The 13718-nt window shown below is 43.1% G+C and overlaps 1 protein-coding gene across 1 annotated transcript in view; it reads right to left on the bottom strand.

Annotated features, from left to right (window-relative positions):
- EPHB1 (EPH receptor B1) overlaps positions 1–13718 on the bottom strand; it is a 475286-nt gene that overhangs the window by 117561 nt on the left and 344007 nt on the right. Inside the window, exons 7-9 of the mRNA XM_042780351.1 lie at positions 11506–11668; positions 4248–4356; positions 3307–3371 (exon numbers count right to left, since the gene is read on the bottom strand). Of these exons, the coding sequence (XP_042636285.1) occupies positions 3307–3371; positions 4248–4356; positions 11506–11668 (337 nt within the window). The remainder of the gene's footprint in view (positions 1–3306; positions 3372–4247; positions 4357–11505; positions 11669–13718) is intronic.

Below are 13718 nucleotides of genomic sequence, written 5' to 3'. Positions count from 1 at the left end.
GTACTTGATCTCCCATGTCTTGACTGGCTAAAGACTATTCTGTTTGCAAACATTTCTGTATGCTCTCTCCTTGTACATGCACATCAGCTAAAAAGGAGGGTATGGGAGAGAAGAGGCCATCAGCCTCCCTGAGTGCCTGCGCCCTGCCCATGGAGGAGAAGGTAGGGAGCTCTCTCAGGCACTGATTAGTGAGGCTGGTGAGCTGTTGCTGATATTCCGTCACTCCCAGGGCAGAAAGCCCTCAGAGCTCCAAGTTGCTGTCTGCATTCCACAATGTGGTACATGGATATAGATGGTCCAGGTATAGTTATGTGAACATATACAGATCAGATTATCAACCTTTATGCTTCCCACAGTGGGGCCCTGGCCCAGGAACCAACACACCACCAACCAGGACACCTGAGATTAGTTCTGGAGCTTCCCCTGATGACCAAGGATCTTGGGCCTCTGTAATATGGCAAGAGTGTGGGCTCTGCAGTCAGACTTAGAGGATATGCAGTCCATCTCTGGCCCCTATGACCTGGGTGATCCTGGGTAAGTCACTAGACTAATTAATGTCTAGATTAATGCCTACATTCTAGAATAGTTGAGAGGGCTATTTGAGTTGAAAGGAGCTACAAGAATAAAGCTGCCAATGCATAACCCAGAGCAGGCTTTTGAAAACTGATTTTTTTCTACTCTTGTTAAGCCATTCCTTCCTCTCTCAGAACCTTCAGGTTCCTCTTTGAAATATGCTCCAGGCCTTCCCCCAGCTCCACAGTCCAATAGTAATAGCTTTAGTCCGAGTGATGGATGTCCACAAGAGACAGTGAACTAATACCATTCAATGCATGAGATTATGAGTTTAGGAAGCGTGGGTGCAAAGAGGAGCCAGGTGCCAGGGACTGCATAAAAGGAGAATAGTTATGAATAGAGGGAAAGCAAATCGATACATACATACATGGAACCAAAATCAAAACAAGACAGACCTCTAAAGCAGCTGAGGGCTTAAACTCTGGCACAGGAAGAACTCTATGTACAGTCTCAATTTTGGGGATGGTGTCTGCACAGCTTGTCAACACTGAGCCCTCTGTGTCCCGAGTGAAGCAAAGCCACTATTGCTGCACTTACAAAGACAGTCCAGGCATTGGTTTTTCCATGAACCTTAGGAACCAAGGAAACCCCCAGAAGGTGGCTGTGAGTATTTGGAAGAATATCTCTGTACATGTGGAGCCATGGGTGACCTGCCACAGCCAGCTCCTCCAGCGCAGAAGGATGGCCAGATTTTAAGTTGAAGAGACCAAAGAACACCAATCTCCACCCTCATGCAATGCTTGGGGAGCTTCTGTACCCACCAGAGGAGTGGTACCAATGCCTAGTTTGCATGTCTTCAGTAAGGAGAGTTCCTTTGCAAGGTGTCCCAGCCTCCCTCATCTCTGGGCTTCAAATGCAATTCATCTTTGAAGCACAATTCTGTAGTCCTGTGGCCCTGACTCTGCTTCCAGCCCACATAGCTATCTCCATATGTCTCATCCAAAGTGGCCACAGCATGCCAGACCTGAAATGGCCTTACAGTGGCTCATCATGGTGAGGAGTCACCCCAGAGGTAGCAGTGTCAGGGTTTTGAGACACAGGCAGGAAGCAAGGATATGGAGAAAACCCTGCAGGCGATCCTGATGCAGCTGGTGAGTGCCACATCACTTGAGAATCATAGATATGGCTAGGCCCTTGTTTTCCCTCTGGAAAGCTAAGGCTCTGCCTGGAAGAGTTAATGCACAGGACAATATAAGTAAAACCATGTGTTGATTATGAAATGAGGCTCAGTGTCAGGTCATAGAAAAGGAGAGAGCATATTAAGGGCATTTCCTCTGAAACCAGTGACATCTGGTTAAAATGGAGGCTCAGAATGGCTGGGAGCAGGGAAGGGAAGAAAGGGGTATACATGGGACTGTGAGTATAGCAGGAGCTGTGTATGTGGCCTCAGAGAGGGGCAGGCCCCTCAAGTTTGTACTGCTGTTCATGGGGCTGCCCTGGACCACTGTGGATGATTAAGAGTGTTTCTGTGATAGCTCCAAGCACATGCCTCTCTCCTAGCAATGACTGCCCTGAGCAGGAGCTTGGTTGCCAGGAGCTTGGTCATCTACAAACCCTTAGTAGGATCTTGATCTTGGATTGAAATCTTCCAGAGGATAAAGCCATATTTATAGAGTGCCCTTTGCACAGTAGAAACCAGCACTGGCCAGCCACACTAGAACACAATTTCTTCATAGGGCACCTGATGCAGTGAATGGCCAGTGTTACTTCCCTGTCTCAGGTTGCTGCTGAGAGAGGCAGAGTCTGGTCTATGAGAACTTCAACATTTGAGTCCATTTTCACTCCCAGAAGAACCCATTCAAAGGCATGCTTAGTGTGTGTGTGTCTGAGTTCTGTTTTCCATGTTTACAGGTGACTGAACAGGAAGAAACAGCCTTGCTTTGCAGCAGGAGGGATTTTGTTTAGATGCAGCTTACAGAAGAAGTCTGTGACAGAATAACACAAAGTGTGGGGACAAATCTCTGAGGACATCTGTAGAAATCCAATGGGGTTCTTAGAAACCGAACCCCACGGCTGTAAGAATACAAACATTCCACTTCCTGGAGGCATAAGGGGACCCATCTGACCTAGTGGGCTCTTTATCAAATCTCACAATGTTCTAATTATACAGATGAAGAAATAATTCAGACATAGGACATTCTTGCACATTGGTGAAGAAGAGTTTTAGTTTAAATTATGTATAGATTTAGAAAAAGAGAAGAGCAAGATAATGAGTGAGAAAAACTTTTCGAGGTATGGCTTAGAAGAAAGCACTTGGGAGATATCCCAACACTTTGACCTCTTGGGCTCTGCTATCTTTTTAATTCCCTACATTCATGTTCTATGGCTTATCTGTGAATTTGGTTAACACATTCCCTAGCTGCTCAATTGGAAAAGATAAGGCAGGAGATGTTAATAGAGAACCTTCCATCTTTTCCACTGACTCTGATTTCAGGATTTATTGACTTGCTAAACCCAATCTTTTCCCTGCATTCAGTGTTCTATATGGGCTTATCAATGCAGGAGATAATCTGCCAGCCAGGCAGCCAATGAGGCCCCCATGAATGGATGCTGGATGGGGGCAGGTAGACTGTGCTCCCTGGGGACCTGCAGAGAGGCACTGCTCCCACACTGGAGGCGGGCAGCCCACTTGTCCGGGAGCAGCCAGTCTGGCTAGGAGGAACATTCTAAACACTTGCCTGATTGACTCACTGGTCTGCTGGGTCAGGCAGTGGATGTCTGCTTTCTACTCACCTCGGCCAGTGCTGTAATGCTGGAGCTTATCGCTGTACACAGCCTCTTTGCTATAAGCTCGTTTCCTGTGGATACAGAGAAGAAGAGTTCTCTCAGCCAGGACAAAGTCACAGCTCACCCCAGAAACTTCCACCTAGTCCTCACAACCAAACAGAGGCTTACTCAAAAGCATCCTCCAGATTGGGGGCCAAGTAATCCTCACTTTAAGGTTTTGCTCCTGCTGTGGTCAACATACTCGTTTGAACACCATTCACTGGTGCAGGCAGATGGACCTGCCTCAAGTCAAGGCCTTACAGGAGCATGGCAGGGCTGTTGCCTCTGTCAGAGCTGTGGCCACTGTCAGAGCATGAGGCCAAGGAGATGAGGATGCCCATCAGCCTGAGCCAGACTGCGGAAATGCTCAGGAGGGAGCCAACTACAGGGCTTTACACAGCTGAATCTGCAAACCACCAAAGGCAGTAGCAACAGCATTAAACATTCACAAGGCCTTCAGGGCCAGCCCTTCTGCAGAATCTCATGTTCTTTTTCCCTTCCTGGTTTCTTGCCTGCCCACCTGTCTCTGTCTTTCCACTGAGGGTCTTAGTTCTCTAACCAGAGGATGGGCTGAGGTAGAGGGTGTGATGCTCAAGTGGTCAAATGCAATTTTGTAACTGTCATTCTGTAAAGCCTTTTGTGTGAGAGAGGCTAAAATTCTTGGTTAAAATCAGGTTTCAGGATGGATGCTATTTACTCATAGCTTTGTCCAGCTCTCACAGAGGATTTTATCCCTGGCACAGAGAAAATAAGTAATCTGGAAAATTCCACCCTGCTCATGGATTGAGATGGAGTGATGGTGGTGAATCTGGCAGTGTGGCAGTGGATGGTCAGGCCCAGAGAGTGAGGGACCACATGTGGGGGGGCCTCCTGGGTCCAAGGAAAGCAGTCAGGAGTGAAGAGCCTACCTGCTACAGACGATGGAGATGGCCACCAAGGACACGACAAACACCACTCCGGCTGCTGCCGAGCCAGCAATCAGGGGCAGCTGCTCCCTTAGCTCAGATTTGTAATCGTCTAGGTGAGAAAGAGGCATTCACATAAGTATTCTCCCAGTGTGGCCTCTGCATATAGCTGGCACCCAATGCATGGTGACAAATTGATTATATATATGGAAAATGAGAGAACAGTTTCTATGTTTCAGTGCTATAAGCTCTTCCAAAAGGAAGAGTAATCTTTAAAACAATAAATAAACAAAATCAACCACAAGACAAATTTCAATGACAAGAAAAACAAAATAGCAGTGACAGAGAGAATCTCAGACCTAAGGTTTGGTGACCCCAGTCCATATATTCTTGCTTGGAAGGTATCTCAAAGACTGAACTATGGTAAGAATAAGTCTAATGGAGGGGAATGAAAACCACTGTGGAAACATCTTCTAAAATATCAACTTGTTGAAATGCAGCACATTCAACAGACTCATTGAGCAGATATTCAAAAAGTATTAACAGCCAGTCAGCACTGCACCAGGTGTTTCTCAGGTGAAGAAACACCTGAGAAATAGCTCCAGCACTCTAAAGCTTCTTTCAAGAAGGAAAATGAGCAAAGCCTTGGCAGTGTTAAAACCAGGGCTTAAGAATCACCTGGAGATCTTGTTAAAATGTAGATTCAAATTCAGTATATCAGGGGTGGAAATGTAAATGTTCAGCAGGAGGTTGAACTGGAATGAACTGGTTCAAAGCCCTGGTTAAAACTATGCTGTTCTATGTGGTAGAGCTACAAACTCATGGGTCACAGAGGTGGTCAGAGCTCATCCAAGATCTGACTTTGTCACATATAAGCTATTTGACTTGGACGAATTTTTCGGTCTATCTGACCCTCTTATTCCTTGTCTGTTAATAAAGCAAAATTATGTAAAACATTTTCCCCCACCTTTTCTGTCAGTTTGTTGTACTGTGGTGGCTTGCATTTTGCTGTGATGCTGGAAGCTATGCCACCTATATTTCAAATACCAGCAGAGTCACCTATGGTGAATGGGTGTCAGTGGAGCTTCCAGACTAAGACAGTCTAGGAAGAAGAGCCTGGCAATCTACTTCTAAAAAAAAAAAAGAAGAAAAATTGGCCAGTGAAAACCTTATAAATAGCAGCAGAACACTGTCTGATATAATACCAGAAGATGAACCCCTAAGGTTGAAAGCCACTCAAAATGGATTGAGGAAGAGCTGCCTCCTCAAAGTAGGGTCGACCTTCATGACATGGATGGAGTAAAGCTTTTGGGACCTTCATTTGTTGATGTAGCATGACTCAAAATGACAAGAAAACAGTTGCAAACATCTACTGGTACCTGGAATGTAGAATATGCAAAATATGAATCCAGGAAAATTGGAAATTATAAAAGCAAAGAAATTTTACACTTGAAGATAGATATCCTAGGCATTAAAGAGCTGAAATGATCTGGTATTGGCCATTTTGAAGTGGACAATCAAATGATTTACTATGCCAGCAATGACAAAAGGAAGAGGACCAATGTCACATTCATTGCCAAAAAGAACATTTCAAGATATATCCTGGGGTACAACACTGTCAGTGATAGGATAACCACATCCTTACAAGGAAGACTGGTTAATATGATAATTATTCAAATTTAAACACCAACTACTAATGCAAACTATGAAGAAAGTAATGATTTTTACCAATTTCTGCAGTCTGAAATTGATCAAACATGCAATCAAGATAAATTGATAATTATTAGTGATTGGAATGTGAAAGTTGGAAACAGAAGGATAAGTACTTGGGAAATATGGCCTTGGTGACGGAAACAATGCCAAAGATCTCCTGATAAAATTTTGCAAAACCAATGACATACTCACTGGAAATGCCTTTTTTTAACAACATAAATGGTGACTATCCATGTGGACCCTGCCAGATGGAATCAAATTGACTACACCTGTGGAAAGAGACAATGGAGAAGCTCAATATCATCAGTCAAAACAAGGCTAGGGGCCAGTGAGCAACAGACCATCAATTGCTCCTTTGCAAATTCAAGTTGAAGCTGAAGAAAATTTAAGCAAGTCCACGAAAGCCAAAGCGTGACCTTGAATATATCCCATCTGAATTTAGAGACTATCTCAAGAACAGATTTGACACACTGAACAACAATGACCTAAGACCAGATGAGTTGTGAGATGACATCAAGGATTATCATAATGAAGAAAGAAAATGGTTGTTAAAAAGATAGAGAAAGAAGAAAAGACCAAAATGGATGTTAGAAGAGACTCTGAAACTTGTTCTTGAATGGAGAGTAGCTAAAGTGAATGGAAGAAATGAAGAAGTAAAAGAGCTGAACAGAAGATTTCAAAGAGCAGCTCAAGAAGACAAAGTAAATTATTATAATGAAATGTGCAAAGATCTGGAGTTTGAAAACCAAAAGGGAAGAACACACTTGGCATTTCTCAATCTGAAAGAACTGGAAAAAATATCAAGCTTTGGTTGCAATATTGGAAGATTCTATGGGTAAAATGTTGAACAACTCAGGAAGCATCAAAAGACGATGGAAGGAATACCAGGGTCACTGGACTAAAAAGAATTGGTCAATGTTCAACCATTTCAGGAGGTAGTATATGATTAAGAACTAATGGTATTGAAGGAAGAAGTCCAAGCTGCACTGAAGGCCGATGCAAAAAACAAGGCTCCAGGAATTGACAGAATACCAATCAAGATGTTTCAACAAATGAATGCAATACTGGAAACACTCACTATGCCAAGAAATTTGGAAGAACACTCCCTGGTCAACAGACTGAAAGAGATCCATAGCTGTGCCTATTCCAAAGACAGGTGATCCAACAGAATTTGAACATTATTGAATAATGTCAATATCACACGCAAATAAAATTTTGCTGAAGATAATTCAAAAATAGTTGCAGCAGTGCATTGACAGGGAAATGCCAGAAATTCAAGCTGGGTTCAAAAAAGAACAAGGGTTGAAGGATATCATTGCTAATGTCAGATAGGTCTTGGCTGGAAGCAGAGAATACCAGAAAGATATTTACCTGTGTTTAATTGACTGTGCAAAGGCATTTGACTGTGTGGATCATAACAAAGATGTATAAGATTACAAAGAATGACAATTCCAGAACACTTAATTGTGCTCATGGAGAACCTGTACATAGACCAAGAGGTTGTCAGTGTAACAGAACAAGGGGATACTGCATGGTTTAAAATCAGGAAAGGTGTGTGTCAGGATTGTGTCTTTTCACCATACTTATTCTATACGTATGCTGAGCAAATAATCCAAAAAGCTAGACTATATGAAGAAGAACATGGCATCAGAATTGTAGAATAACTCATTAAGAAACATGTAGATGACAAAACCTTGCTTGCTGAAAGTGAGGATGACTTGAAGCACTTACTAATGAAGATCAATGACTACACTGTTCAGTATGGATTGCACCTCAACAAAAAGAAAACAAAAATCCTAACTGGACCAATAAACAACATGATAAACAGAGAAAATATTGAAGTGTCAAGGATTGCATTTTACTTGGGAATAAAATGACATAAACCCACTCCTCACTTACGGACATGGTTAGGTCCCAAAGACCAGATCGTTATGTGAAAACTGGCATTATGCAAAAAAATGGAGGATGAACACATCAGATCACAAAATGGAAGATGACTACATCTTTACATAACTGCCAAACCACTGAGAATCATGGCCCATCCAAGTTGGCACATGATCTTAATGTTCATAGCCAGTGGTACTCTTGCCACACACCTCAGCATTCGCTGCTGCCAGATGTATGTTAATGTGCAAAATAGTTAGGTAGTAGATTTTTTACTACTGTCATAAATGCAAAATATCAGATAACAAGATAGTCGATAAGTGAGGAGTAGGTGTGTTGAATTTAGCAAATCTGCAAGAGACCTCCTTAAAGTGCTAAAAAGTGAGAATGTCACTGTAAGGACTAATGTGTGCCTGACCCAAACCATGGAATTTTCAGTTGCCTCATAAGCATGGGAAAGGCTGGGCAGAATTATGGTGTTGGCAAAGAATAATGAATATACCATGGACTGCCAGAAGAATGAACAAATCTGTCTTGCAAGAAGTACAGCTAGAATGCTCCTTAGAAGGGAGAATGGTGAGACTTTATCTCATGTACTTTGGATATGATATCAGGAGGAACCAATCCCCAGAGAGCTTGGTAAAGTAGATGGTCAGTGAAAAAGAGGAAGACTTTCAATGAGATGGATTGACACAATGGCTGCTACACTGGGTTCAATCATAACAACAATTATGAGGATGACTTAGGATTGGACAGTGTTTCATTCTGTTGCACATAGTGTCGTTATGAATCAGAATCAACTTATCAACACTTAACAACAACAACCAAGCATTTTTCACAGTGTCTGACCTATAACAGATGCCCCAAGTATTAATTCTCTTTTTTTTCAATCCATATGAAAAACTTGGTCCCGCTGCCTATTATTGCTGTGGCTATGATTATTTTTCCATTTGCTGTTAAGGGATTATTTATCTAATGTTCAGGACCCAGGCGTGTGGTGGCCAGGCTGTTTATATGCTATTACAACTAGGATTGCCAGCAAATAAAAATAAAATATGTCCAGTTAAGTTTGAATTTCAGATAAACAATAAATAATGTTTTAGTATAAGTACATCCAAAATATTGTAAGTGGCATACTTAAACAGTGAAACCTCTGAGACCTCTAACTCAACGGGACTGCCTTAGTTTTCCAGGTCTCACAATTTCTCCACCTTTGGTAGGATGTAATCTTACCACATTTCTTTCATTTGTTTTAGTGGAAAGTATTTTCATTTTCCTTCTCTGGCAGGTTTCTGCCTTCCCCAGTTTACAGCATTTACAGGTTTTACTGTACACTAAAACATTATTTGTTGTTCATCTGAAATTCATATTTAATCAGTGTCATGTGTTTTATCTCACAAACCTAATGGCAATACGTCATAAAATGAGGTTCCCCATGCCCTGCATCAGAATCACCTGAAGCCACTTGTAAAACATGTCCATTCCTAAGCTCCTCATCAGATCCATGGACTCAGAACCTGAGTGTGAGCAAGGTCTCTGTAAGCTTAACAACATTCTAGGGGTTCTTATGCTCCCCAATATTTGAGAACTGTCCTTCAACTACTTGGGTATGGAACGAGACATTTAAAGCCTCTATGGAAATCAAGTTTAAAGACTGAAGGTAGAGCATCAGTAGTCCTCAGCTGAAAGTTTTGCAGCATATATTTAAAAAATAAATAAATGTGGCAAAAAAAAATGCAAGGGCCCACAGTGAGGAGACTCATAACTAAGTCTTCATGAATTATAAACTTCATAAAGCAATATGAAACCTGAACTGTTAAAATAAAAAACTAGGCAGTTAAGTCAAAGGTTAGCACACTGTTGCTAAGAGAAGCCTGGGATCACAGTGGCTTAGTCCCACGAGGAGGTCACCATACAAAGCGTGGTCACTGAACATTGATCAGCTTATAGACTCACCTTTGTCCTGCAGATATGACTTGCAGCATCAGCGAGTATATTTATTACTGGTGTGTGAACCTCGGTCATTAAGATAAATATTCTCTAATTTGGCCACTTACCAGAACTCTCTTATATCTAGCCCCTCTTGGGTTTACAAAACTTAACTGCCAAATGTAAAAGGAACAGACTTCTTGGGATAAATTTGTAACTTCTTGATTTGTCTAGCAGAATTGCCAAGAGATCAGTGCTCAAAGTACTTTGAGTTTTAGGCTTTTAATCCTGTCTATACCTCCTGATGCCAAAGTGCCCATAAATCTAGATGGTAAATGAGGTGCAAAGAGGGGAAAGAGTCCTCAAGGAGTAGACATCCTGCATTTTTTTCACCAAAAGCATTAGAACATGAACTCGTTCACCTTTCCACCCCATCTCACTATCCTCCAAATATGAACAAAATTCACCTAAAATCAACTTGAAATAGGTTGTAAACTCTAGTCCTCCAGGGGTCAGACAGGTGACATGACAGCAACCAGGTATGAATCACTGGAAAGTGTGGACACCACACATAGGGTCCTCCCACTAGAATGCCCACTATTCTGGCTCCTCTTACACTTTTGATAGGAAGATGGGTATTCTGATTTTCATATGAAATTATCTGATTTTTACATGCTTCTAATAAATTTTAAAACTGTCAAAAATGGAATGTTGGGCAATATAAAAATTCAAGCCCTATCCAGTACCCAGTTGGACAGTGCTAACATAAAATAAAATGCTATGTAAGGTCATACTGTTTAATATGGAATTTAGCTAGTAAAGAAAAAATTACAGGCTTTCAATCTAGAGGGTCAGGAATAGATTGACCGGCATTTGGAAAACTATCTGGAAACAGTTCATAAAAAAGATAGATAGACAAATAGATGAATATATAAACTATAGTGAATGGTCAGCTAAAGGAAAGTGTGAGTGAACATAGAAACACCCATGCACAACAGCAAAAAAAAAAAACAAAAACAAAATGCACTGCCGTTGAGTCGGATCCAACTCATAGTGACCCTTCCTTGGGTTTCTGAGGTGACATCACTACGGAAGTAGATTGCCCAACCTTCCTTCTGAGGAGTGGCTGGTGGGTTTGAATCGCCAGCTTCTGGTTAGCAGTCAAATGCCTTAGGCACTAAGGCAATAGGCAAATCAGATTTTCATAACTATTAAAGGAGGTAGACTCAGAGGACTGAGGAAGAGTTACAATAAAGAAATAATAAAACTCAAAGATAGAAGTATTTTTGGTGGCAGCTTTTTTCTGGTCTTGGGAAGAGTTTGGAAACAGTGCCTGCTCTTTCTGTAGACACCTGAGCAGGACTTAGGGTCATGTGTGAAGCTGCTTCAAAGATTCTGAGACCCTGGGAACATGAGATTCCAAATACTAAATTCTGTCTCTTGGTCTCCTCCCTGGATACCTAGACTCATGAAATTAGGCTGTAAGCTTAGATCCCAGGTCCCAAGACCAGAAGGTGGTTGTGAGGGAACCAGCATGGGCATCTGGACCCAGATATAGAGGGAGAGAATATGCTTGTGTCCACATGGCTCTACTGGGAGGCAAAGTCCAAAGAGGGAATTCAGTGGAATTCAATTAATTGGAGGTGGGCGCTTTGGCTGCTAGCACACGTTCTCCAGGGCTTCTCCTCCTCCCAGGTCATCCTGCCCTGTGCCCCTGCCACTGACCACTCCTTACCGTCCGTCAGAGTCTGGAAGCACATCTTGCCGCTGAACTTGCCGTAGCCAGCCACGGTGCGGGCACGCACTTGCACCACGTACACCATGCCTGGCCGCAGGCCATCGATCCGTGCCGTGTTGGTCTGGCTCCGGGCCATGGAGGAGTTGAACTCGTTGTGTTCCTTCAAAAGAGCAGGGCAGAAGGGGTCACCAGCCCACTCCTGAGAGCTTCCCACCAGCCCACTCTGCCCTGGAGTACCCAGGCCTGGTAGAAGTTGGCACAGCCCTAGGCCATCCTTCTAACTGGGGACAGAGTCTGACTGGACTAAGGGAATGAAGAATGAGCGCTGGCCCATGGGGTGGCTGCACTCTGAAGAGAGGGGTCTCAAGAAATGGCTGAGCTCTCAGGACCTGGCAGAGGCTCAGAGCCATTTTCTTTGTCCTCATTGTTCAGAGGTAGGATAACACAGCACATCCAGCTTTGTGAAATCCTTCTAAAATCAAGTCTCTGACATCAGCAGAAGCAAACTGGGCAACATGTGCCCTCTGCCTGCCTCTCCTTGTCTCTCCTCTGCTAAGTCTTCTTTCTTTTCCTCATTCAAGCTGCCCCTGGTCACTCCTCACAATGGCTGTTCTACATCACTTCTCAAGTTCCTTTAAGTCCTCAGGCAAATGGCTTTGCAGCCTTTTGAAAGGTTGAGGTTATAATGGTCTACTACGTCTGCTCCTGCCTTCACCCTGACCTGCATCTGTCTGGGTGTTCATCCCAGGCTCCCTCTCCACAAGCATCCAGGGAGAACATGTCCCTTCTATCTGGAGAGGAAGTCCTGTGTACTAACCTCTCCCACCTTCTCAGGAGATCAGCCTCACTCTCCTGTCTGTCATGTTCTCTCTCCAACACCTTCTGTCCCACTCCCTACAGATTACTCTCTGCACAAGTGTGTCCCTGATATACACACACTTTTCTTGTGTTTCTCATCCTCCAACTCTCTGTCCAGCATGAGTGCCTTTAGTGGGTCTTCTCTTCTCTTTGCTGCCTATCTTACTTAACATGTGGTTTGTGTTTGGGTTTTTGTAGCCTCCCATCTTCTCTGCTCAGCTCTTGCCAAACTTCTATTCCAAGAAGGTCTCTGACTTTTCCTAATGCTGTTACCAAACAAAGGCAAAACCCCTAAGTATAAGTTTATAGACATAATGAAGTCAATCCCAGTTTTCCACACATATCCCCCTCCCAAATCCACTGCCTTGCTGCTTTTCTGTAGGTCACAGCCCTGCCACCAGCCCTTTGTTCAGGATGTTTTCTCAGTCTCAAATTCCTCTCTCCCTCTAGGTTTCCTAATACTATCTCTCACAAGACCTCCTCTTCTCAGATGACCTTCCTCATTACTTCAGCCCATGGGAATCTCTTCCTTGTTGCCCATCAGTACATCTCACCCTCGGTCCCTTCTTATACACCAGCCTAGTCTCTAGTCATTTTCATTTTTCTTTTCTCTATATAGATTCTGGGTTAGCTCCAAGTGTGTAGAAACAAAAGTTTAGAGTCTGGTCCTGCCCTTGTCTGCACCATGAATCCTAGAGCAAAATGGAGGCACTAGCTGAAATGAAGAGCTTGGGTCACTGGGAGGGAGGCCCCCAAGTCCCATGTATAGATCTGGTATACTGTGCTGAGTTCTAGGCATTACAGTTCAAGAGGCATGGTGACACATGAGTGAAAGTTGGATGATGAGAGGTCTATCAGCCACAACTCAAGTCAAATGATGGAAGAAACTTGAGAAGCTGAGCCAAGAGAAAAGAATACAGTAAATGATAGGAAACTGTTGTTGTTGTTAGGTGCCACTGAGTTGTTTTCAACTCATAGAAACATCATGTGACAGAGTAGAACTACTTCACAGGGTTCTCTAGGCTTTCATCTTTATAGGAACAGAGCACTAGGTCTTTGTTCCATGGAACCACTGAGTGGGTGTGAACCACCAATCTTTTGGTTAGCATCTGAGCACCTAACCATTGCACTACAGGGCTCCTCAATAAGAAATTACCATTGCCTTAAAATGTGTAAAAATCGAGAGGCGGGGCAAGATGGCGGACTAAGCAGAAGGATTGCACAGACCCTCTTCAACAAAGAAAAGGGAAACCAATAAATACAGACACAGAAGATAATCTTGGACCCCTGAGCCTTGAAGGAAAGGATGCAGATTTGGACTAAACCCCAACTAGCAGAAGAATTTGCGTGAA

The sequence above is a fragment of the Orycteropus afer genome, unplaced genomic scaffold (assembly GCF_000298275.1).
Source record: "Orycteropus afer afer isolate SDZICR_OR568_19922 unplaced genomic scaffold, OryAfe1.0 scaffold00003, whole genome shotgun sequence".
NCBI classification, from domain to species: Eukaryota; Metazoa; Chordata; class Mammalia; order Tubulidentata; family Orycteropodidae; genus Orycteropus; species Orycteropus afer.
The sequence above is the reverse complement of the archived record's forward strand: the minus strand, read 5'-3'. Positions and strand labels throughout refer to the sequence as shown.